Source organism: Trifolium pratense, linkage group LG3 (assembly GCF_020283565.1).
Source record: "Trifolium pratense cultivar HEN17-A07 linkage group LG3, ARS_RC_1.1, whole genome shotgun sequence".
Classification (NCBI taxonomy): Eukaryota; Viridiplantae; Streptophyta; class Magnoliopsida; order Fabales; family Fabaceae; genus Trifolium; species Trifolium pratense.
The window spans coordinates 52,508,508-52,535,374 of record NC_060061.1 but is presented as its reverse complement, the minus strand read 5'-3'; the positions used below and the strand labels follow the sequence as shown (position 1 = coordinate 52,535,374).

Genomic DNA, 26,867 nt, shown 5'->3' with positions numbered 1-26,867 from the left:
GACTTTTACTCTGTTTCTCTAAGTAATTTTTTCTGTAGAATATTCTACAAAAGAAGCATGTTAATGATAAGTTATAAGCGCTTAATTATATTGAAGAGCAAAAATAAGTTATAAACAAAAAAAATAAAAATATCAAGATAAAAAAAAGTCTCAATTCATATCATTGCATCAACATAATTACAAAACAAAGACTTATGTAGTGTTATATTCTTTATTACACATGCATTTTAAGTCTACACTCTTCTCACACTAAGAGCAAAACACAAGTTATCGGTTTCGGAATGACGAAACATCCACACTTTAATATGATCTTGATTTGCTAAGAAAGAATGCGATTTGAAGAAAGTCTTCCACCCTCCATTGAGGACATAAAATTTTCCGCTCCAAAACTTGAACTTCATGTTGAACATTTGACCTTGCATGTCATATACAACCACATCGATTCCTTCTTCAAGATCTTCGCTTTCTTTCAACAAGGGTAAAAAATATTTTTCCACATGGCCCTTTTCCAAAAACAGTCTATTTAGATTCACCCTCAAATCACTAGTTGATAGTTTCTTCTCAAAAGGTTTGCAACATCCAAGAATATTATTTCTCGGCACGCCAGGAATCGTCGGTATATTTAGAGGGTTGCATTCATTTCCCATAACAACATTAGGAATAATGATTTGTGGCGATGAACATACCTTATTTTTTGAAATGACCGAACGAACATTGTTGTTGTAGGTTTTTCCACAAATCCTTTTGCCTCCAAAAGTGATTTTCAATCTTCTAACAATGTTCTTCTTTTGGAATAGTGTTTGCAATAAAACAAGACCATCGGCTGCTTCATATTCATCACTAGTGAAGTCAATTAAGTGAAGACCACACACTCTTCTTTTAATCTTGGGAGTATTAGACCTCTTTCGCTTCATAATGTTGCGACTATTGAAACTTAGGTTATGGATTGATTTTGTTTCTTTCATCTTGTGTAGTGTAGTTGTGATTACTGATTTTGTGATTTGTGATCAGTGTGGCTTGCTATTTAATGAAGTGAAGACTTGAGTGGCAAGAATTTAAAGATTGAGAAAAACAAATCTTTATATACACTAACGGTAATTAAACAAGCCCTGCATTAAATGCGGTGTTCATTAATTAGCTGTCAAAAAATAAATCTTTTTTTTGAACAAGATCAAAAAATAAATCTAATCTAAAATACTAATTGATTGGCACAAATCTTATTTTTTTCTTTAGAGGAACTTGTCGCAAATCTATCTTAGTGGATTCGTATTTTTTTTAAGAGGAACTTGATATCAAATTGATGTTAGGAATTTGGTATGTAAGCCTATCAGAAAAATTCTATTGAACTGACGATCCAAAATAATTCAACTTGAAAAATAATCGATTTTATGGTTTGGATGCAAAACTAAACCAAATCAATTAAAAACCGATATGGTTTGCTTCGATTCATGGATTCAGTTTGTAAGAACTTATGAAAAAATAGTTTATAAAAATACAATTTTTGTTAGTAAAAACTTAGGAATTAACATAAAAATTTATTTATTTGCATAAACTTTTTTAATAAGTTTAAAAATAAGTCAAATTCAAATGAGCTCATAGTATTAGAGCTTTTTAACAAGAAAAGCTTATAATAAGCTATTTACGTTTAGATATGTACAAGTACTTACTTAAATTAAAGTGTCTTGATGTGTCATTACATAAGCCATTATAAATTTAAGATCGACTTTGTATAAAAATAAATAACTTTAAGATTGACTCAAAAAGATAAGTTTGAAGAAGTAAAAGATAACAATATAAAACAATAAGACAACTTTAAGATTGACTAAAAAAAATAAATTTTCAAAAATATGCTAATACTGTTTATAATGGAGCGGGATATTTTTCATAAGTTTTATGTTAAGTCTAATGATAAATATATTATGAGAGCTATGACATAAGTAGCTTATAAAATCGATAAACACTTTTTATTAATTTATCCCAACACTAATACAACAACTTAATAATTTCAGTCGATAAGCCGACGTAAACTCAAAATAAGTCAATCCAAAATAGGCCATAATATTATTCTAACTTCTATGGAAAGTATTCTAACTTTTCAATTTTTTATTTTAAAACTTATTTTACCTCCCTAAAAAAAAATAAGTAAAACAATACCATTGAACAAGAATAAAGTGAAAATTAAGTAAAACAAAATAAATAATAATTTTTGAAGTGGTAGTAGTAAAAATAAAATGAAGAAGAAGGGTATGAGAAGAAAAGAATGAGGGCAATTAAGTTGCACACAAGTGGAGTCAGCGGCCTCGGCTGTGGTGGCGATGGCGGCAGTGGAGGAGAAAACACCAAAATCAAACACTATACTATTATAAAAATTAAGGAGTTAAAATCGCAAGATTGTGAAAATTAGAGGGCCAAAAGTTCAATTTAACCTAATAAAATTTAATTTAGCCAAAAGTTCAATTAAATTAATGTTGGGTGACGAGTGGGTGACTGAGTTAAAGTTAATTCTTGGCATGATTGTTAGATTGCTAACGTAAATCGCTTACTAGATTAAATTGTTACCGTGATGTTGAGATTAAATGAGATATGCAAAAATGATTTAATGCATTCCATTCGAGATGCGGTTGTATGGCATTGGCATTGTACTAATGATGGCATATATTTTCATCTAAATCAGCTTATTGTCATATTTGAGGGTTGGGGTTCAAGCTTGAACCTAAGATTTTTAAGTGGCTTTGGAGGTGGAAGGGTCTTGAGTGCATTCGCTCTTTTTTACGGAAAGTTGTCTATGGAAAGTCGTCGACGTGTGTCTGATAGCCATTTTGGCCAAGACAATATTTGTCTTGTATGTTTGACTAGGTTGTTGATGGGATTTCGTGTTTGAGGAACTATTTATTTTTCTCATGTTACTCGTGCACAATTAGTAGTGATCATGGTAAGGAAGCAACATATTTTGTGAGATAGAGTTTAATTGAGCCGGAGTATAGAGAAATTGAGAAAGGTATAGTGATGAAGATAGTAAGAATGAATCATTGTTTTCATTGGTATTACATAGTTGACTTTGACTAATGTGGATTACTTGTGAATGAAGTTACTAATCTATTACTGAGTCCGGAGGTATGGCAGCTTATGGAGGTGTTGTTTAGAATGCTGAGTGTAAATATTTGAGGTTTTATGAGTGGTGTCCTTTATATCTAATTCTTAATTTTTATTCTTGTCCTGTTTTTGCTTCTCTGATTCTTTAATATTCACTATTTAATTGTATGAAACTCAAGCATGAAATTGTTTAAGAGACAAAAATGGGAAGTTCCAAAGGTTATTTGGCAAAATTAAGGGTTAAGCATGTTGAGTGTAGTGTTTCAAAATTCAAAATCTGATTAGTACGTTTAAAACAATAAAATTGCCAAATTAGTAGTATCAATGTATCCTTTCCTAGTTAATTTGTGTATCCACTAATTCTCATACCAAATAATACCAAGATTTTTAGCAGTAACGAATTAACGACTAATTATAAGAACTTATTAAAAAAAACAAAGATCAAGTTATAAGCAAACGAATAGAAATATCAAGATAAAAGAAAATAAGTTGCAATTCACATCAAGTTGCATCAACTCTACAAAAAGTTTGTGAGTAGTATAATACACTCTGCTTATACTTATATTGGATTGCAACAAAAAATAAAGAAGTATTCTTAAAACTAACTAAGCAGTGAAAATCTTCCTTCATGAGGCTGTAATGATTCATCTAATTCTCATACACTCTTCTCACACTAAGAGCAAAACACAGATTATCGGTTTCAGAATGACGAAACATCCACACGGTAACATGATCTTGATTTGGTAGCAACGAATGTGATAGGAAGAAAGTCTTCCACCCTCCATTGAGGACATAAAATTTTCCGCTCCAAAACTTGAACTTCATGTTGAACATTTGGCCTTGCATGTCATATACAACCACATCAATTCCTTCTTCAAGATCTTCGCCTTCTTTCAACAAGGGTAAAAAATATTTTTCCACATGACCCTTTTCCAAAAACAATCTATTTAGATTCACCCTCAAATCACTAGTTGATAACTCCTTCTCAAAAGGTTTGCAACATCCAAGAATATTATTGCTCGGCACGCCAGGAATCGTTGGTATATTTAGAGGGTTGCATTCATTTCCCATAACAACATTAGGAATAATGATTTGTGGCGATGAACATACCTTATTTTTTGAAATGACCGAACGAACATTGTTGTCGTAGGTTTTTCCACAAATCCTTTTGCCTCCAAAAGTGATTTTCAATCTTCTAACAATGTTCTTCTTTTGGAACAGTGTTTGCAATAAAACAAGACCATCGGCTGCTTCATATTCATCACTAGTGAAGTCCATTAAGTGAAGGCCACACACTCTTCTTTTAATCTTGGGAGTATTAGACCTCTTTCGTTTGTGACTCTTGAAACTTAGGTTATGGATTGATTTTGTTTCTTTCATCTTGTGTAGTGTAGTTGTGATTTGTGATCAGTGTGGCTTGCTATTTAATGAAGTGAAGACTTGAGTGGCAAGAATTTAAAGATTGAGAAAAATAAATCTTTATATACACTAACGGTAATTAAAGAAATCTTGCAATAAATGTGGTGTTCATTAATTAGCTGTCAAAAAATAAATCTAAAATAATTAATTGGCACAAATCTTTTTTTAGAGGAACTTGTCACAAATCTATCTCAGTGGATTCGTATTTTTTTTTAAGAGGAACTTGATATCAAATTGATGTTAGGAATTTGGCATGTAAGTTGATCAGAACACAAATAATAACAATAAAACAACAAAAATAATTTTAAAAAAAAATTATATATGAATTTATGCATAAAAATAAGACCAAAATATTACAATAAAAAGATTATAAAATTTTTTTAAATAATTTTTTTAATTCTTTAAGGGGGTCGGCCCAAAAGCTTGTGGGCCGGCCCATGACGGCCCGTGAAAAAGCATGACCCGATAAGGTCCGGCCCGATAAGGCCCGACCCCCTTTTTATGAAGCCCGACCTGTGTAAAAGGATAGGGCTAATGGGCCAGTCCGATAGCCCGGCCCTTTTTGACAGCTCTACACACAAGTGGAGTCAGCGGCCTCGGCTGTGGTGGCGATGGCGTCAGTGGAGGAGAAAACACCAAAATCAAACACTGTACTATTATAAAAATTAAGGAGTTAAAATCGCAAGATTGTGAAAATTAGAGGGCCAAAAGTTTAATTTAACCTAATAAAATTTAATTTAGCCAAAAGTTCAACTAAATTAATGTTGGGTGACGAGTGGATGACTGAGTTAAAGTTAATTCTTGGCATATGATTGTTAGATTTCTAACGTAAATCACTTATTAGATTAAATTGTTACCGTGATGTTGAGATAAGCAGTGACGTTAGGAATTTTGTCTTAGAAAGAGGTATTACATAGTTGACTTAGATCAATGTGGATTACTTGTGATTCAAGTAATTACCGAGTCAGGAGGTATGGCAGCCGAGCAAAACACAAATTACCGGTTTCAGAATGACGAAACATACACAGTGTAACATGATATTGATTTGCTAGCAAAGAATGTGATTGGACGAAAGTCTTCCACCCTCCATTGAGGACATAAAATTTTCCGCTCCAAAACTTGAACTTCATGTTGAACGTTTTACCTTGCATGTCATATACAATGGCGTCTATTCCTTCTTCAAGATCTTCGCCTTCTTTCAACAAGGGTAAAATATATTTTTTCACATGGCCCTTGTCCAAAAACAATCTATTTAGATCCACCTTCAAATCACTCGCTGATAATTTCTTCTCAAAAGGTTTGCAACATCCAAGAATATTATTGCTCAGCACGCCAGGAATTGTTGGTATATTTAGAGGGTTGCATTCATTTCCCATAACAACATTAGGAATAATGATTTGTGGCGATGAACATACCATATTTTTTGAAATGACCGAACAAACATTGTTCTTCACAAATCCTTTTGCCTCCAAAAGTGACTTTAAGTTTTCTAACAATCTTCTTTTGGAATAGTGTTTGCAATAAAACAAGACCATTAGCTGCTTCATATTCATCACTACTGAAGTCCATCAAGTGAAGGTCACACACTCTTCTTTTCTATCTTGGGAGTATTGACCTCTTTCGTTCCATGACTTTCATCATGTTGCAATTCTTGAAAATTGGTATGGAGTGGTTATGGATTGATTTGGTTTCTTTCATCTTGTGTACAGGCCGTTTCTACGATTTTGGTGGCCTATGAGCGACTACATAATTTGGGACCAACTACTGTAAATGATATAAAAATTTTGAATTTGTAAAAACATCGAATTTTTTAATTTAATATCAAAATACTCGTACAAAACACTTGAGTATTTTTAGCTGTAATTGTTTTATATCAATATGTTCTATTATTTCTTTCTTAATGCATAAAATGACTAGACTATTCAACATTTCTTGTTACATTAATGATCTTGAGTAGTTTTTAATGACTAGACTATTCAACCTTTCAAACATCAACACATTAAACAACTACATTTGCAACACTTTCAATTTAGAAAAATAGATCATCTACATCAACATCTAATAAATCCTTAAGAGAAAGAACAGTCTAAAAAATTGTGTAAGGTTTTTTTAATTCATCATTATTCACTGATTTCAACATTTTTGCATCAAATAAAATTCAAAAATACTTTCAAATACTTATAATTGCTGATCAAATTTATTTTTTTAATGAAATTATTATCATATCAACAACCACAAAAAATAATTTACTATACAAGATTATCGGGTGATTGTATTTCCTCATTATTATCATTTTCATCATATTGTCGTGTTTTAAAGCTACGACGCTTTGTTAGAATTGTCAGTTCTATACTCATATATCAAATGCAAAACTTTTGGCAATATTCAAGCTAGATGCAAAGTACTCATTTCTATCAAGGTTCAGAATCTAGTTTTGACGTCAACTCATTTTGGCTAAGTGAAATCGAAACGTAGATTTAACTCGTAAACTCGTAGTTTACCTAATATTTTTTTTAATGTAATATGACACTAGTAATTTTATTTTTAATTTATTAAAGAAAATATGACAAAATTAATATATTATTAATTTTAAATAAAATAAATTTTAAATATTGAATAATTCACACTTAATTGATTTTCTCTCGTTCTCAATAATATGACTATATATAGTCATGCATTTCAATAACAAATAACACAACAACTATATTCCGATTAATATATCTTTGTAAAGAAATCATATGTCTCTCATTTTTTTTGTATTAAATATGACTTTTTGAATCATGCATATCACGTGAGATTGAATATTATATATGATTGAAATATAAAATAATTGCATATATTAACCCATATTATTTTATTTGATATTTACGAAACCCCTATTAGAGTAGGTATCTTTTTTTTTTACAATATTTATGTATATATTATTTATTAAATAACTTATTATATTTAAATGTTTATATTTTTAGCTCAATTGATAGAAATGTCGAAATTGTTAAGTCAGACGTCATTTCGTCTATCTACCTAAAAAACTTATTGTATTTAAATAGTTGCATAAAATTTTGCAATATTACTATTTTATCAAAATTTAATAATTACTTATTTGTTTTTGTTTCTCACTTGTTTTCATCTTTTCTTTTTCTATTGTTTTATTTTTAATTTTTTCGCACACGTGCATAAAAATAAGAGACATTGTTGGAAACATAGGAGTCCTAAAATTCATTATTTATCTAACTCTTCAAAAGATATTTTAGCATGCATATTACTCCGTCCGTTCCTTTTTACTTGTCGATTTAGAAAAAAGAAATTGTTTCAAATTACTTGTCGTTTTGATAATTTAAGGTTATATTTTGTCTATTATACTCTTATGTAAATTCAAAATATTTAGAAGTAGTTGTTGAAACCATAAAAGATTTAATATATATTTGGAAAGCTAATTTTTTAATTTTTTTTTTGGTACATAACATATTAATTTTTTTTTTGTACATAATATATTAAATTTATTGGAAAGAGAAAATGTGTGCAAAAAAAATATATTAATGGTGAATCAAAATAAGGGTATAATAGAAAGATAAGATGCCAAAATACATTTTTTTAAAAAAAAATTTGTTGTTTTTCTGGCATATATAATATATCCCTAAAAAAATTATTTTGGACCCCTAATTTTTAGGTACCTAGGAATATCTCCCTCTTGAAAATTTCCACATTCTTGTTTCTTTTAGCTTTAATTTTTTGTTTCGCTAATTTATGAAATTATTATCACTATAGTGTGCTATTTAATGATGTGTGAAATACTTGAGATGCAAGATTTGGTTCGAGTTAAAAGATTTGTGCCTTAAAAATAAAAGATCAGGATATTGAAAGAAACTCTAATTAACTGTTGGTGATATTTATTGATGTAAACAAAATAACAAATAGAAAGCTCTTGTTATATAAAAAAATATCCAGATATATACTAGTAGTAATTAGCTATAAAATTCCTGCCTAAAAAAAATTAATTAGCTGTAAAAAAAAATCAAGACCGTTAAGACTATATCTTTAACAACTGAAGAATCTTATACGTATCAAAAGATTTAAAAATAAAGATTTTGTTCTAGATATATATTATTTAATTTAATGCTAAATTAAATCTTATTGTATCTCCATTTAATATAGGGTTCACTTGAATTTAGCTTATTAATTTGCATAAAATGTTTCGTATAAGCTCAAAAATAAGTCAATCCAAATTAATATTTTTTTAAAGGGAAAACAATTACAACTATTTATAATTAAAGGACCTATTAAAAAAAGGGTCAGGTTAAACAGTGCACCGGTGCACTTGTTAAGCATATCAAAAATAGAAATAAAACATAAATTAATGTTAATAAAAACAACTTTTTACACTTTCAATGCATTGAATGCACAAGTTTCAAGACAAAATTTTCTTTTTGATATGCTTAACTAGTGCACCAGGTGCACTATTTAACATTTTCCTTAAAAAAATCTCGAAACCAAAAAAAAAAAACTCAAATAGTGTAAGAACCTACAAAATAAAATGTGTAAATCTAATCGCCACAAAATACATGTGTAAATCTAATCGAGATCTGATTTATTGGTCAAGAAATAAAAAGTCTAAAAACTTAAAATATTAAATAAACTTACAATATATACAGGAATAACAATTTGTCTCCACAAATATAAACACTAAAAATTAGACAATCTATCATACTTACATGGTAGATTGTCTGTGTACATAAACTAATAAAAAATCATACATACTTTTTATATAATTATTTTCTTTTGTAAGTTGTGTTTTCTAACATCTATGAAATGCATTCTTCTAACTTTTAAAATTTTTATAAACAGCTTATTTTACCATTAAATGAAAAGTGAATATATTTTTCAATTAAATTACGTAACTTCTTTATAAAAAAAAGTAAACAAACATATTCTTGAAGCAAAATACGCAAAATTATTGATAAAAAATGTTATTAAATACAAAATTAATCCAACATACCAAGTTTAAAACCAGTGTTTTCATCATCTACCTTAATTTTCAAGTAAAGTACTAGCTGGTCAACCAATGAGCTCTTCCATTAAGCCATGTAGAGAGAAAATAAAATTGTTAGGAAACATTTTTAGACTATTTTGGAAAACAAATTATAAGCTGCAAGAAAGGTTACCCTTGAGATACACTACAACATTTTTGCTTTTTGGCAACAATTGGAAAGTGTAGCCTAAACCGTCAAAACTGTAACCAAAAGGTATAGGGAACAGTTTTCACCCGTTTTGTAAGCGAGCGTTACCTATTGTTTTAGGTTACAGTTTTCGCGCTTTTTAGCCACACTTTCAAAAACTGTCGCCTAAGCTATCCAGAATAGGGAACAGTTTGTCTGCAAACTTTAGGCGACATTTTTTACGTGTTGCCATTTGTATTTACAGTTCATAACTGTCGCCAAAAGAATAAGCAAAGGTAACAGTTTTCTAGTGTCCTCATTACGTATAGGCAACACTTCTTAACAGTTGCCATAACTTATGGACAACAGTTTAAACATTTATGTTTATAATAGACAATAATTTTGATATGATTATAACTAAATTTAACATTCAATTTATATTTGGAATACAAGTGAGGCAAATACATGAACTCCTTTATTCAAATGATTGCAGTTTTACATAAATAAATGAATAGTAGAGTACATCCTTTCTATAGGTACTAAAAAGTAGCAACATGTACTACTACTATAAAAAAACCTAAAGTCATGGTTACTGCTCCCATGACTTCTCATATACAAGTTAAGACAATATTTACTCAACCATAAATACAAGTATACAACTAAAATTGGCACAATCTTGGTGTAAAATAGTAAAAATTTCCATTCAATACCCCCACTATCTTGGCTGCATAATCATATGAAGAAGCACCTGTGACATGCCTTCTTTGATCCTAATCCCTTTTCACTGTAATGCTCCTATGTAAAACCTGATACACCAACTTAATTAATCAATAGTTGAACAACAACATAATAAAGGCCCAAAACTACATCAATCAAAGATGGCATATGCTACCACAAACCAACTTAAAGACTATGTTTATGTTTTCAAATCCAATTGAATTAAGTTCCCCAATAATTGATGCATTTGCTCATGACCGTAATGTTCATTAGTTAAATCATATATCATATTTTAAGCAAGAACACCTACTACTAGTTATGCCTAACTCCATTCACAAGATGTATCCAGAGGACTGCGAAAGATTACATGAACATTGCGCTGGCAGTAAGCCAACAAAACTACAAAAGAAAACCACAAGTCTTAAAAAAACCAAAACGACTTTTGCTACAAGCCCTAGGTACAAGCCTCAAAAACCAGCACCCGAACAGACAATAAACAAACAAAAGTCCCAGGTACAAATAACAGAACCAAAACAATGAAATGAAAAAAGGAAATAGCAACAAAAACAGACCCAACCAAAGGGAAAAACTAGGAAAAAAAATCAAAGCTGCTGCTGCTGCTGCAGAACCACCACAAACAATTCCAAAATCACAACATAGCAGGTTGAAAAAACCAGAAAAAATTATAGAAGCAACATGAGCAAAAACACAAACCTTAATAAACCAATAGTTTCATTCAGATTGATATTTGCATAATCTAGCACAAATTCAGTACCTTCATATTAATAACCTCCTATTAATTACTAGCAATGAAACCAAATTATTGTAAACTATTACACAAAATTAGGAATATGCAGGTTGTTTATATGCCAACTTAAAACTATAGTTACGTTGTTATAACTTTTGCAAAGGAAGGAGTGCTATTACTTTGCCTTGGCTAAAACAATTTGAAGCTAATTTCCAAATCTAGCTAACTTAAACCTTAGTAATTACTCTTTCAAGCTTCTGAATCATGTTTTAAACATCATATGCTATGTCTACTGTATGAGGAGAGGACTAACACTTCCACTTTAGTTCATTGACACCATTTGTGTTACAAAATGGATTCTTGAATTAGGTATTTTCATTACCATATAGATAAGCAAGACTTTGATTAGCCAATTATCAAATAATCAAATAAATAAATACCCTTATAGAGTTAAGATAAAAGTAACCACCCACCTTCCACATAGGAATAAGCTTTTAGCACCAAATCAAACACCAAAATTTCCCCAAAATGAATGAAACAATGGAGTCCCGGATAGCAAACACAGAGCTTCTCTTGGTCTACACGATAAAAAGGGTTCATTAGTTGCCAAAAAAATTTCTTGTGTAAAGTAGAAGATCAAGTAATTAGGTGTTTCTTCACATCAACACACACAAAATCCCTAAAGATCTGAGTGTTTCTTTAAAATAAAAAACAGAGAGAGAGTAAAACGACAGTTCAAAACCCTAATTGAAAGAAAACCTAATCTAAAACACTAAATAAAAAACAAAGAGACATTGAAATTATAGAGGTGACAATGACCTGAGATTTGATTTTGGAACTATTGAGTTTCTCAGCGTATTCGCAGAGCTTCTAGCGATGTAGTTAAAATTCATCTTCGGAACGACCGTCGCGGTGTGTCAGTGTTTGATTTGTTTGAAATAGAAGAAGCAGAGAGAGAGATAAGCAGTGGTGTGAAGTAGATTGAAGGATGGAGGCGAGGTGTGAAGCGGAGAAGGAAGGAGACAAAAAAAATGGAGGCGAGGTGTAGTATCTAGGGTTTTTTTGGCTATTTTAACTAAAAGGTTGATTGCTTCAATTCAAAAAAATTTGACGGAAAATAAAAAGAAAGTTAATTAGGAAAAAGGAAAACAAGATTTTTTTTTTTACATAGGTAAAAGTGGAACTGGTTTTTTTTTTTTTTTTTTTACATAGGTAAATGCCATATATATATATATATAGGAAGGGATCAAATTACACCGGTGTAACATTTGAGTAATGTTACACCGCTCAATAACGCTTCAACGAAATACAAATTTTACAAAATCCACCGTTGGATTGAAAGTTTATATTTTATAGATCATCTATGTTAAGTTTTATAAAAATTTAAAATCGTTTGATATGTTATTGAGATAAATCAAGATTAACGGTATTCGATAAAAGCGCATAAACCATTAATCTTGACCGTTCTCAATAACATGTCAAACGATTTTAGATTTTTGTAAAACTTAACATGGATGATCTATACGGTATAAGTTTTCAATCCAACGGTGGATTTTATAAAATTTGTATTCGTTAAAGCGTTATATATATATATATATATATATATATATATATATATATATATATATATATATATATATATATATATATATATATATATATATATATATATATTAATAATTAATTAATTAATTAATTAATAATAATAACAAATAAAATAAAATAATAATAATAAGTAACAAAAAAAGAAATCACAATAGTAGACCCATAAAAAAAATCACAATATATAATAACAAAATATAATGATCATTCTTATAAAAAAAATATAATGATTATTATTATTATTAAATTATTTATTAATTATATTTGAAGGGATATCAAAATAAATAAAAAAATATCTTTTTTATTTGCAACAATTGGAAAACGTAGTCTTTTGTTAAAAATAACGCAACCTTTGAAAATTGTTCCCTCATATGGCTAAGGCGACATTTAATAGCTATTGCCTAAAAAGTTCCCTAGTTACAGTTGAAAATTGTCCCCTATTATATTTTAGGGAACAGTTTTATGGTGTGGCAAAAAAACACCCAGTAACATGCATAAATTGTCGCCTATACTATTTTTAGGCAACAATTGTCATGGGTTGCGTAAAATAGTGTTGCCAGAGACTACAAATGTTGTAGTGATATATTTATCAGCATCAGTTTGTTTCAGAAAGTGCATGGAATGTCGGGCAAAGTTGGGATTTTTATCATCACTAAGTACAATGCCTTCTCTTATGTCTTCAAGGACCCTTACTTGGATGTATGGATCTTTTGGTGGTACCATATCCTAGCTTACTGTTAGAATAGAAAATATTATAATATTATTTGTTGAGAAAATATCTCGATTTGGTTTGTTTATTCTTAGCCTTATAATAAAGGGATTTAGTTTAGATTTAAATTTATTCACTTGGTTATAAATACCAAGGTAGTATCATATTATTTGAGAATGTAAATAATGTAAATATTGTAATTAGGGTTATTGACATCATCATCAATAATATTTTATTGTTCCTTATTATTTTCTCCTATTCCTTTAACCTAAATTCCCAAATTTCAACATGGTATCAGAGCCATGGTATCCACCTTGAAACATAATTCCGCTGCAATTTTCCCCGAGATTTAACTCTCGATTATTCTTCGTTTTACTTACCTTTTTGTTCATATATGCTTTACTTAACCTTTTTTTCATATAAACCCTAGCCGTCATTGAAATTTCTTTTTATTTTGTTACCCGTTTGTGATTCTTTAATCCGCGGGTCCCAGTTACCTTTAATCCTGTTACCCGTTTGTGATTCTTTAATCCGCGGGTCCCCGTTACCTTTAATCCCGTTACCCGTTTCTGATTCTTTAATCCGCGGGTCCCGTTACCTTTAACCACAGTTACCCGTTTGTGATTCTTTAATCCGCGGGCCCCCGTTTGTGATATTTCAATCCGCGGGTATTTTTACTTAATTTGATATGGATTCATCTCTTCAGCCGCTCCTCTACTGCTTCTTTGGTTGCTGCTCTTCGTTGGCTTGCTATCAATGGATTTAATTTATTTTTAGGGTTAATTTTGTAACAAGCTTAAAGCTTAGTAAGCTTTACCTTGAGGGGGAGTGTAGAATAGAAAATATTATAATATTATTTGTTGAGAAAATATCTCGATTTGGTTTGTTTATTCTTAGCCCTATAATAAAGGGATTTAGTTTAGATTTAAATTTATTCACTTGGTTATAAATACCAAGGTAGTATCATACTATTTGAGAATGTAAATATTGTAATTAGGGTTATTGACATCATCATCAATAATATTTTATTGTTCCTTATTATTTTCTCCTATTCCTTTAACCTAAATTCCCAAATTTCAACACTTACAAATTAATTTTGCAACCAGAAGCTGCCATAAAACCAGTGAACTACAAGCAGCATGAAAAATCACGGTCAATACTATGTTTTGTTCAAAAGTTCACATGATGGTCCTATCAGTATAACTAGATTCTTAAAGTTTCTGACACAGATGCTTAACATTCTTTAGTGGCATCAACATCACAAGGTCTGAATCCACATTATTCCATTAAAAAGTATAAGTAGCCAAAGCTAAATTTACCGAGCAAGGTTTGATTACAGATAAAAGATCATAAAGACATAAATTGATAGACACATTTGTAACATAAGTCAGTACCTTTCACATATGTGAAGGTATAAATGTGCATGTCTGTGAGAGAAAAGGAAAGGAGGCGAGGGAGGGAAAGGGAGGGAGAGTTTACCAGTCAGATCAACCAGCACTTTTGACATATAAGATTTCAATGCTGCAGAATGCTTCTTGAAATACTCTTCCTCCCAATGATTAAGCTTCTCTTCAATTTCTTTAGGAATCACAGGCCCTATCTTCCATAACAAGTTCCGTATAGTTTCTGCTCGGTTAAACCTGCATGGAGAAATGTTCAGAATCAAAGAACAAATATAGGAACTATGCTTGATGGTAAATTGCATTTGAAAGTGATACTTACACATAGGCCGTTAGCAACGTTTATTTCGGACTATAGAAAATAGCATTTCTAGCTGTCTGGACGTCCAAACCTTCTTCCTGTTTACACAACACAAAATTCATGCCCATATGGAAAAACATACAACAAAGAAAGGGAGGAAAAGGACAATATATTCAGTAAAACTCATACCCGTGTTAGATATCATAGTCCGACAGTAAGAAAAGGGATACACTAGGAAAAAGGAAATCAGGGCATATATTAACCTTTACCTTATCAAGGACTGAAGCTCACCGTGATGTTGGCTGCATTCTGCAACTACTTGGTAAAACAAGTCATTCTACAAGATCATTTGAAAAAGTATCAAGCCAAAGTAATGAGTTTAAGAAGCATTCTTTATCAAAGTATGGCAAAACAGTACGCGGTAGATAAATATTCAGAGTAAAGTGATACGCGATAACATATAGCAATATCAGAAATAATTAGCGATCCCAGGACACTGATGGTATAGCGTGGGAACATCTTCAAGTAGTTTTACACAAGAGTACCAAGTTTTCCTAAAACTTCAAAAATAAAATCACCAAAAGTTATGTGCCAAAATAGGGTTTACAATCAAATCAATCATGCAAATTATTTTCCACAACACAATCAGATTCCAACATAAACCAACAGTTTAAAAAAATATTGACGAAATGGGCTTACATTAAACGGTGTGAGCTGACCCTTTTCTCCACATGCAAATTCTTTCACAAGTTGGCAAGCTTTTCTCCCATACATGTTGAGTATTTTCACTGGTATCCACTGGATTACAAGTTTCCCCTCAGATTGCCAAAATGGACTCGGAACTAAACAGAGCAATAGCTCAAAAAACTACAATGGAAAATGGGATGTGCTAGCTTAAATTGGAAAAATGAGAGCAAATGCAAGAAAGGCCTAACAATTAACATAGGAAGGTTTCCAATTTGCAGTCTCTTGCTTAGAAATTCAAATCAAACGCTCAAAAAGGAATTTAATAAGCATGTAGGCTTTAGCAAACTGCAAACAGTGAGACACGATGAAACTCCTCAGCAAAGTGTTGGATTTATACATTTAGAGTTTTGGGAAAAATGTATTCCAAATAATATCTATTGAAATTTGAAGGGGCGGAAGTAGCAGTCCACTAAAGAAAGGGAACACACAAACCTATTTTTATAAACCAAGAAAGGGAACAGAATAATACTTCAAGGACTACTTGATAAAACAGAAGCATCCTTATCTCATCATTAGTAGTCATGGAACACAATGACAAAAGCTAAACACCTGTAAACAAATCCCTTTATCATGTTATGAGCAGTTAACAAGTAGCACCCCACCCAGTAACCCATTATGTTAGAAAAAAATACCTCGAGCACAAGAATAACACCTCAACCAAATGCTAAGATTGCTTTAGGTATTTGTAAACAATCTTATTCATGGTTAGCTTATACATGTTAATCATGAAACTGCACATAAACTGATTACGGGGAAAATAATATAGACGAGTTTAAATAACAAGAGCCGGTGAAATTATTTCTACTGATAAATAACAAGAGTTTTGAGTATCTGGCATTGAAGAAAATTTGGGGCAAATCTAGAGTTTGAATGTACCGGAGCTTATAAATCCCATTAGGTACAGACCCAGAAAATTAATTTTACAGCTCAAATAATGGTTAAGTAGTGACTAATCAGAAATCACAAAGGGGAACCATTAATTTTCACTATTAATTAATGGGAATAAAATGTAGTATTTGCAATCTATCTTAATCTTAATACTACCTAAGTAACTATTTGCCACAAATACAATTAGAACAAACAAAACCCTTATCCATCAAAACACACAAGTAAACTTTAATTTAGAATGCAAATTCTACAAACGAAATGAATAAATGATATGACATGTTAGTCAGATAAAAGACTGATTTGAGAAAATAAGATTAATTTTCATACACATTCGGTGTAAAGTTTTACACGGTAAAAAAGTCACAGTCACTCATATGTGGGACTAGATATGGTTAAAGTCAAATGTTTTCAATTAACAAAAAGTGTTAAAAACATTTACACTAACAATAGATATAAATTATATCCATAGCATAATATAAATCACCATAAATGTTATGCTCCTATGCCACATTCACATGAAACTGCACAGAATTTTGATAATTATGTACACAATTGTCCTATTTGTAGAACTCAATTAAGCTAACTATTTGAATAAAAAACCAAAACATGGGACTCAAGTGGTTAATGAGCTCCTCCTAGGACGAATCGTTCAGGAGAACCCGAATTCGATTCCTGGTTGGAACAACTCTTGGTCAGACTTAATTAACTCGCGGCCGAACTCTGGATTATCGGAGCCCCCTCTCCTTGGGAATCTCCAGAGTTAATACAAAAAAAAAAGGAGAAAAACCTAATTGTATAAAAAACTTCACTAATTACTAACCCTAACTGAACTAATTGAGTAAAAAACTTCAGTAATTGCTAACTTACTAACCCTAACTGAACTAATTGAGCAAAATTTTTATTCTGCATCAACATAATTCACAGTTTATATTGTCAATTGTGCCGCTTCGGCGTGAAATCACAAAATCAAGGTATGAAGTGGAGTTCTCTTGCAAATCACATTCTCATATTCTTAGAAATGAGTATTGAGCCTAACTCATCCTTATAAAACCGGCTTGTAAGGGGAGGATTGCCACTTGCTTATAAACACTTATCAAAGCCTTCTCACAAGCGATGTAGGACTTCTTAACACACCTCCTCACGCTCAGCACTATTGGGCTTGGTGCGTGGATATAAACGGTGGGTGACCCGATAGCGGAAACTTGATAACAGGTGGCTCAACGAATCGTGGAGAGGCTATAATACTATTTTAGAAATGATTATTGGGCCTAACTCATACTTACAAAACCAGTTTGTAATGTGAAGATTGCCACTTGCTTATAAACACTTGTCAAGCCCTTCTCACAAGAGATGCGGGACTTCTTAACATATAGACATGAAAAGGGAATGAGAAATTCTAAAAACGAAAACAGAATAGAAAAACATGAAATTGAAATTGTGGAACGAAAAACACAAAATTAGTATTAAGATGATGAAATTGAGGACATTAATTAATGAAGAAAAATGAGAAATAAGAAACTGGCTCATGCGTATGGAGAGAATTCGGTTGGGAGGGGAGAACCCACATTGTGTGCCCCACAGGTTCCCCGACGGAGATTAGTCATCACTAACGGTGGTGGAAACTTCGTACCAATATCATGATAACCCAAAAAAAAAAGAAAATACCTTATAACTATACGACGAATAGAGAGAATCGCGAACTGAGCTGTGAACGAACAGAATGGCGCGAAAGAAATGACAAGGAGGGAAATCAATCAATAATGAAAATTTTCTTTTTTGCCCTTTCTAATTAAAAAAAAAAAAGAAAAATGAGTAACTACATTAAATGCGGTATCATTAATTAGCTGTAAAAAAAATCTAAAACAATTACAGTAATTGTTACAAATCTATCTTGCCGTATACAACAATAAGACAAGTATAAGATTGCCTCAAAAAATAAAATTTTAAAACTATGCTAATATTGTGTATAATGTAGCAGATGTGATTCGAAGCGGGATGTTTTTCATTAGTTTCATGTTAAGTCAAATGATAAGTATATTATGAGAGTTATGACATAATTAAATAGCTTATGAAATTGTGATAAATATTTTTTATTAATTTAACCAAACACTAATAATATAACAACTTATTTCGATAGATAAGTCCACTTAAACTTAAAATAAACCAATCCAAACTAGTTCCATAATATTATCCTAACTTCTATTGAAAGTATTCTAACTTTTCAATTTTTTATTTAAAAACTTATTTTACCTCCCTAAAAATAATTAAGTAAAACAATAGTACCATTGAACAAGAATAAAGTCAAAATGAAGTAAAACAAAATAAATATTTTTTTTTTACGTTGTAGTAGTAATAATAAAATGAAGAAGAAGAGGATGAGATAAAAGAATGAGGACAAGGTTGCACACAAGTGGAGTCAGCAGCCTCGGCTAACTTCGAGCTAATCAAACATTGGGTATGTGTTGGATTCGGATTTCCTAACTTTAAAGCGAAAAAGTCAAGCTACCTTCGAGCTAACCATGCGCGTTTGATCAATCAATCCTATGCACCAAAACATGCCACATGTCTTTTTTTTTTAGTCAAGAAACCTAGCGTGTCCGGGGTTTGGACCACGATGACAAGACATATGCTAATTTGACATATGAGTCACTTGCCACATGTGCGTTGAGGTCAAAATCACTTTGAGGTCATCTCCTTTTGCAAAAGGAACTAACGTTAGAGGCCAAAATAGCAGTGTGTGAAAGTTACAAGGCCAAAAGTGTTATTATGAAAGTTAATGGGCCAAAATCACATGTTTGTGAAATTTAGATTACCAAAAGTTCAATTCAGCCAAAAGTTCAATTAAATTAATGTTGGGTGGCGAGTGGGTGACCAATTGTTTTTTTTAACATGGCGTGCTAAGGTAGACTAAGAAAGTTACAAGAGAGTCCAAAATATAAAAACCAAAAAGAAACTATACAAAGCCTAGATAAAGCATCGGAGTAGACCACTTGTTGCCAATTGTTAGGAATTTTGTCTTAGAAAGAGGGAAATGAGATATGCAAAAATGATTTAACGCAGTCCATTCGAGATGGTGAACAAAATTATAGCTTTGAACCTTTGACTCCTCCAGCTAATGGTACAGATATGGTGCATTGGCATATTTTCATCTAAATCAGCTTATTATCATATTTGAGTGTCGGGGTTCAAGTTTTAAGTGGCTTTGGAGGTGGAAGGGTCTTGAGTGTATTCGCTGTTTTTTTATGGAAAGTCCCCTATGGAAAGTTATCGACGTGTGTCTGATGACCAATTCTCATAGAATGTAAAGAGGAATGATGTTTGTTCCTATTTATCGTTTAATTTGTGTTCGGCTGTGGTGAAATCTTGTTTACATTTTTTTTGGGCCTGTGAACTTGCAAAGAAGGCGCATTGAAGATCATTTCTGGAAATATCTTGCCTACAGATTTTTGGGTTTCAAATTTTTAGGAGTGGTTGATTAGTAAAATGAGATAGCCATTTTGGCCAAGACAATATTTGTCTTGTATGTTTGACTTGGTTGTTGATGGGATTTCGTGTTCGAGGAACAAATTTTTTTTCTCATGTTACTCGTGCACAATTAGTAGTGATCATGGTAAGGAAGCAACATATTTTGTGAGATAGAGTTTAATTCAGCCGGAGTATTGAGAAATTGAGAAAGGTATAATGATGAAGATAGTAAGAATTAATGAATCGTTGTTTTCATTGATTGATTATGTTTGTAACTAACCAACTTGAAACTACTTATAACAAACTAGATATTACATAGTTGACTCTGAATAATGTTGATTACTTGTGATTCAAGTTACTCATCTATTCTCTCTCTCTCTCTCTCTCTCTCTCTCTCTCTCTCTCTCTCTCTCTCTCTCTATGGAAGTCTGGAAGGTTGTGGAGGTGTTGTTTAGAATGCTGAGTGTAGTTACATATTTGAGGTTTTATGAGTGGTGTCCTTTATATCTAATTCTTAATTTTTATTCTTGTCCTGTTTTTGCTTCTTTGATTCTTTAATATTTACTATTTAATTGTATGAAACTCAAGCATCAAATTGTTTAAGAGACAAAAATGGGAAGTTCCAAAGGTTATTTGGCAAAGTTAAGGGGGAAGCATGTTGAGTGTAGTGTTTCATAATTCAAAATCTGAGTAGTACGTTTAAAACAATAAAATTGCCAAATTAGTAGTATCAATGTATCCTTTCCTTGTTAATTTGTGTATCCACTAATTCTCATACCAAATAATACCAAGATTTTTAGCAGTAACGAATTAACGACTAATTATAAGAACTTATTAAAAAAACAAAGATCAAGTTATAAGCAAACGAATAGAAATATCAAGATAAAAGAAAATAAGTTGCAATTCACATCAAGTTGCATCAACTCTACAAAAAGTTTGTGACTAGTATAATACACTCTGCTTATACTTATATTGGATTGCAACAAAAAATAAAGAAGTATTCTTAAAACTAACTAAGCAGTGAAAATCTTCCTTCATGAGGCTGTAATGATTCATCTAATTCTCATACACTCTTCTCACACTAAGAGCAAAACACAAGTTATCGGTTTCGGAATGACGAAACATCCACACTTTAATATGATCTTGATTTGCTAAGAAAGAATGCGATTTGAAGAAAGTCTTCCACCCTCCATTGAGGACATAAAATTTTCCGCTCCAAAACTTGAACTTCATGTTGAACATTTGGCCTTGCATGTCATATACAACCACATCGATTCCTTCTTCAAGATCTTCGCTTTCTTTCAACAAGGGTAAAAAATATTTTTCCACATGGCCCTTTTCCAAAAACAGTCTATTTAGATCCACCCTCAAATCACTAGTTGATAGTTTCTTCTCAAAAGGTTTGCTACATCCAAGAATATTATTGCTCGGCACGCCAGGAATCGTTGGTATATTTAGAGGGTTGCATTCATTTCCCATAACAACATTAGGAATAATAATTTGTGGCGATGAACATACCTTATTTTTGGAAACGACCGAATGAACATTGTTGTCGTAGGTTTTTCCACAAATCCTTTTGCCTCCAAAAGTGATTTTCAATCTTCTAACAATGTTCTTCTTTTGGAATAGTGTTTGCAATAAAACAAGACCATCGGCTGCTTCATATTCATCACTAGTGAAGTCCATTAAGTGAAGGCCACACACTCTTCTTTTCATCTTGGGAGTATTAGACCTCTTTCGTTTCATAATGTTGCGACTCTTGAAAATTTCCATATTCTTGTTTCTTTTAGCTTTAATTTTTTGTTTCGCTAATTTATGAAATTATGATCACTATAGTGTGCTATTTAATGATGTGTGAAATACTTGAGATGCAAGATTTGGTTTGAGTTAAAAGATTTGTTCCTTAAAAATAAAAGATCAAGATATCGAAAGAAATCCTAATTAACCGTTGGTGATATTTATTGATGTAAGATATATCCAGCTGTAAAATTTCCACTAAAAAAAAGATATATCCAGCAGTAAAATTACAAATAGAGAGCCCTTGTTAAAAAAAAAAGAAAAAAGATATATCTTTAATATTGATGCAAGATATATCCAGCCGTAAAATTTTCACTTAAAAAAAAGTAATTAGCAGTAAAAAAAAAAGCAAGACCGTTAAGAGTATCTTTAACAACTTAAGAATCTTATACGTATCAACAAATTTAAAAACAAAGATTTTGTTCTAGATATATATATTATTTAATTTAATGCTAAATTAAATCTTAGAGTATCTCCATTTGACTTAGGGTCCATTTGAATTTAGCTTATTAATTTGCATAAGTTGTTTCGTATAAGCTCAAAAACAAGTCAATACTGTTGGCGCAGCTGAAGCTTTTGGCTTCGATCACTTTGGCCTGCACAGGCCTAGCAGACAAGCAAGGAAACACGCGCGCGCTGCACTGCACTCTGGCCACGCCAATGAGCACAGTTTCTGCAGGATCTACAATCCTTGTTGCTGCAACAATGGTGAATGGATGGAAAGGAAGAAGAAACACACGATTAACAGAGGAAGAAGAAGATGAAGATTAGGGGAAAAATGGAGTCAGTTTTATTCATCCTCAATGGGGAAAAAATAGTTGGATTACAATCACTAATCATGAGCCTATTATTTATACTAATACTAGATCATCACATTAGTTGATGATTCTCTTAGGCCCTAACCAACTAACAACTCCCTAACTGACTCTAAAACACTTTAACAACCTAGGTGAAACAAACACTAACTGAATCTAACAAACTACACTTAACAAACTAACTAACTTGCTTCTCAAGCAATTAGTTACACTTTCACTTTTGCTTAACTTGCACACCAAGTCAGCTTGCACAATATGAATTAATCATTCTAGAAACTTCTTAGAATCAACACACCCCCTTAATTCATGTTGTCCACTGTCTCAATTCCCATTTCACTTCTCAATTTTTCAAATACCTGTGTTGTTACAGCCTTGGTTAACAAGTCTGCAACTTGCTCATCACTTCTGCAGTGCATTAGGGCCAAGTTACCATTGCTTACCTGCTCTCTTAAGTAATGGAACCTTAGCTCTATATGCTTGCTTCTTCCATGAGCAATAGGGTTCTTTGCAAGATTGATAGCAGACACATTATCAATCTTCAAAGTGACAGTTTCACACCTGTCTTGACTGATTTCCTCAATTAGGTTTTTCAACCAAATGGCTTGACAGGTGCTGAGTGATGCTGCTATATACTCTGCTTCACAGGAGGATAGGGCCACTACAGGTTCCTTCTTTGAACACCATGATATTGGTGATCCACCATAGAAAAACATATAACCAGCTGTTGATTTTCTATCTTCATGATCACCACACCAATTTGAATCTGTGTAGCCAATAAGCTTGCATTCTTTGTCTCTATCACTTGCAGGGAACATAATACCATAGTTTATGGTCCCTTTCACATATCTAAGTATTCTTTTCACTGCAATCAAGTGTGAACTTTTAGGCCTTTCCATAAACCTGCTAGCAATCCCTACACTGTAAGCCAAGTCTGGTCTTGTATTGCACAAATACCTCAGAGAACCAATCAGCTTTCTATAGAATGTAGGGTCTACATCCTCTTCTTCTGCACACTTAGTTAGCTGTGACCTTGGCTCAGCAGGTGACAATGCAACATTGCATTTGTCCATCTCAAACTTCTTCAAAATCTCTGATGCATATCTAGTCTGGTGCATTAAGATTCCTTGCTCATTCCTCAAAAACTCAATGCCTAGAAAATATGTCATGAGGCCTAAATCTGTCATTTCAAACTCTTCCTTCAAGTCACCCTTGAACTCACTAATATAAGATTCATTGCTTCCTGTGATAAGCAAATCATCTACATATAGACAAATTATAATGACTCCCTTTGCAGCATCTTTCTTGACATACACTCCATGTTCTGTGACACATTTCTTAAACCCTATTTCATTTAAGAACTTGTCAATCCTTTTGTTCCAGGCTCTTGGAGCTTGTTTCAGACCATAGAGTGCCTTCTTAAGCTTATACACCTTAAGCTCTTGACCTTTCACTTTATAACCAGGTGGCTGGGCAACATATACTTCCTCTTCTATAGGACCATTCAGAAAAGCTGACTTCACATCCATTTGATACATTGGCCAATCATTTAGGTTAGCAAGAGCAGTTACTAACCTAATTGTTTCCATTCTAGTAACAGGTGCAAACACTTCATCATAGTCAATACCTTCTTTCTGAAGAAATCCCTTTGCCACTAGCCTTGCTTTGTATCTGGTTATCTCACCCTTTGAGTTCACTTTCAGTTTGTAAACCCACTTTACATCTATTGCTTTCTTTCTCTGTGGAAGATCCACCAGCTCCCATGTTTGATTGCTTTCAATTGAATCCAATTCTTCTTTCATAGCACCTCTCCACTTTTCACTTTGTAGAGCACTATGCACATCAATTGGTTCAGATTCAGCCATGAATGCTAAATGGATCAACTCACCATCATTATTCACTTGACCATCTGAGTTCATTTCACATTCTTGTAGTCTTGCTGGCAGAACTCTAGGCCTGTTTGATCTTCTCACCTCAGAAACTGGTTGATTTACTTGTTCTTCACTAATCTCTTCAATCATCACACTATTTGACTTCTTTCTGTCATTAGTGTTCCAGTCCCATTCCTTAAGCTCATCAATTATTACATCTCTACTGATCACCACATTGTTGTTGATTGGATCATAGAGTTTGTAACCTCCAGTTGAGTGATAGCCAACCAATATCATCATTGTTGACTTATCATCCAGCTTCTTCCTCAATTGATCAGGTGTGTGTCTGAAGACTAGTGAACCAAACACTCTCATATGATTCACATTTGGCTTGTGTCCTGACCAACATTCCTCTGGTGTGATACCCTTCAATCTCTTTGTAGGGCATCTGTTCAATGTATAAGTAGCAGTAGAAACTGCTTCACCCCATAACTCCTTAGGTAAATGCTTTCCCTTCAACATACACCTCACCATATCCATTATTGTTCTATTTTTTCTTTCAGCAGTCCCATTCTGCTGTGGAGTATATGGTGGAACTATGTCATGTACAATACCTTCAATGTCACAGAATTTTGCAAATTCATGTGATGCATACTCTCCACCCCCATCTGTTCTTAGGGTTTTGAGCCTCTTACCACTTTGTCTTTCAACTGTAGCTTTAAATTTCTTAAAAATTTCAAACACATCACTTTTCTTACTTATCGAGTAAGTCCATAGTTTTCTGCTAAAGTCATCTATGAAACTCACAAAGTACCTGTTACCTCCAATTGAGTTCACTTGCATTGGACCACATACATCTGAATACACCACTTCAAGTACACTATTGGTTTTACTTGCTGCATGCTTGCTGAAGCTCCCTCTGTGCTGTTTTGACTGCACACACTCTTCACAAATCTCTTCAGGCACTTGCAGGCTTGGCAAGCCTGTCACCATCTTTGATTTTTGCAGCAAGCTGAGGTCCTTGAAATTCAAGTGCCCCATTCTATAGTGCCATCTCCACTCTTCTCTGCTTGATGCAGTCATCAAGCACTTGTGATTCAGAACATTGAGCCCAATCTTGAATGTCCTATTCTTTGACATTTCAGTTTTCAACATCAAGTTACCTTCAGTGTTGTACACTTTCAGCAACCTATTCTCCATTACAATTCTGTAATCTTTCTCTAGCAATTGGCCTATACTGAGTAGATTACATTTCATACCTGGTATGTACAATACACCAGAAATCACTGAACACTTGCCATCCTTTCTTTTGATTGTTACATCACCAATGGCTTGTACTGCAAGACTGCTATTGTCTGCAAACTTGACATTGTGATTCTGAGTAGCCTTTAGGCTTGTGAACCAATCTTTCCTCCCTGTCATGTGTGTTGTACATCCAGTGTCAAGGTACCATTTCTCTTGAAGATCACTTTCATCTTTTGTAGTTACAAGAAACATAACTGAGCCTTCATCATCATCATCATCATTTCTAGCAATTTTGGCTTCAGCATCACTTGATTCCTCTTTGAATCTACATTCATCTGCAAAATGACCATAATTTTGGCAATTGTAGCATTGAATGTGTTTCTTATCAAACTTGCCTCTTCCACCTCTGCCACCTCTTCCACCTCTTCCACCTCTTCCACCTCTTCCACCTCCATTGTAACCACCTCTACCACCATTGAACTGTTTCTTCTGATTTCCACCTCCTCCTTTGGTATCTTGATTCTCTTTTCCATTTCCATTCTGATAACTATCTTTTCCCTTATTGCCTTGCCATTTTCCCTTTCCTTTCTTATTCTTGTTACCCTGCTGTACTTGTAATGCTACCTCACCATTGGATTTATCAGAATTTCTCTGATTCATCCTTTGCTCATGTGCTTCTAAAGACCCTTGCAGTTCCTCAACCTTGATAGTGTCAAGATCTTTAGACTCTTCTATTGCAGCTACCACATAGTCAAACTTAGGAGTTAAAGATCTCAGTATCTTTTCAACTCTCATTGTACCAGACACAATTTCACCACATGCTTTCATTTCATTAACTAATTTTGCAATCTTTGTAAAGAATTCACTTACAGTTTCTTTTTCTTCCATTTGTAGCTGTGC

The 26,867-nt window shown here is 32.5% G+C and overlaps 1 protein-coding gene and 1 long non-coding RNA gene across 2 annotated transcripts; both read right to left on the bottom strand.

Annotated features, from left to right (window-relative positions):
* Positions 1-10,118: 10,118 nt before the first annotated feature.
* LOC123918992 lies at positions 10,119-12,226 on the bottom strand. The gene is made up of 3 exons (XR_006813004.1): positions 11,950-12,226; positions 11,604-11,708; positions 10,119-10,471 (listed from the first exon to the last, which is right to left on the bottom strand). It is a non-coding gene; the product is annotated as an uncharacterized LOC123918992 (long non-coding RNA).
* A 9,072-nt stretch (positions 12,227-21,298) lies between these two features.
* Positions 21,299-22,015, bottom strand: LOC123915381. Its single transcript, XM_045966504.1, has one exon. The coding sequence runs from the start codon at positions 22,013-22,015 to the stop codon at positions 21,299-21,301; it is 717 nt and encodes a 238-aa protein (XP_045822460.1).
* Positions 22,016-26,867: the final 4,852 nt, after the last annotated feature.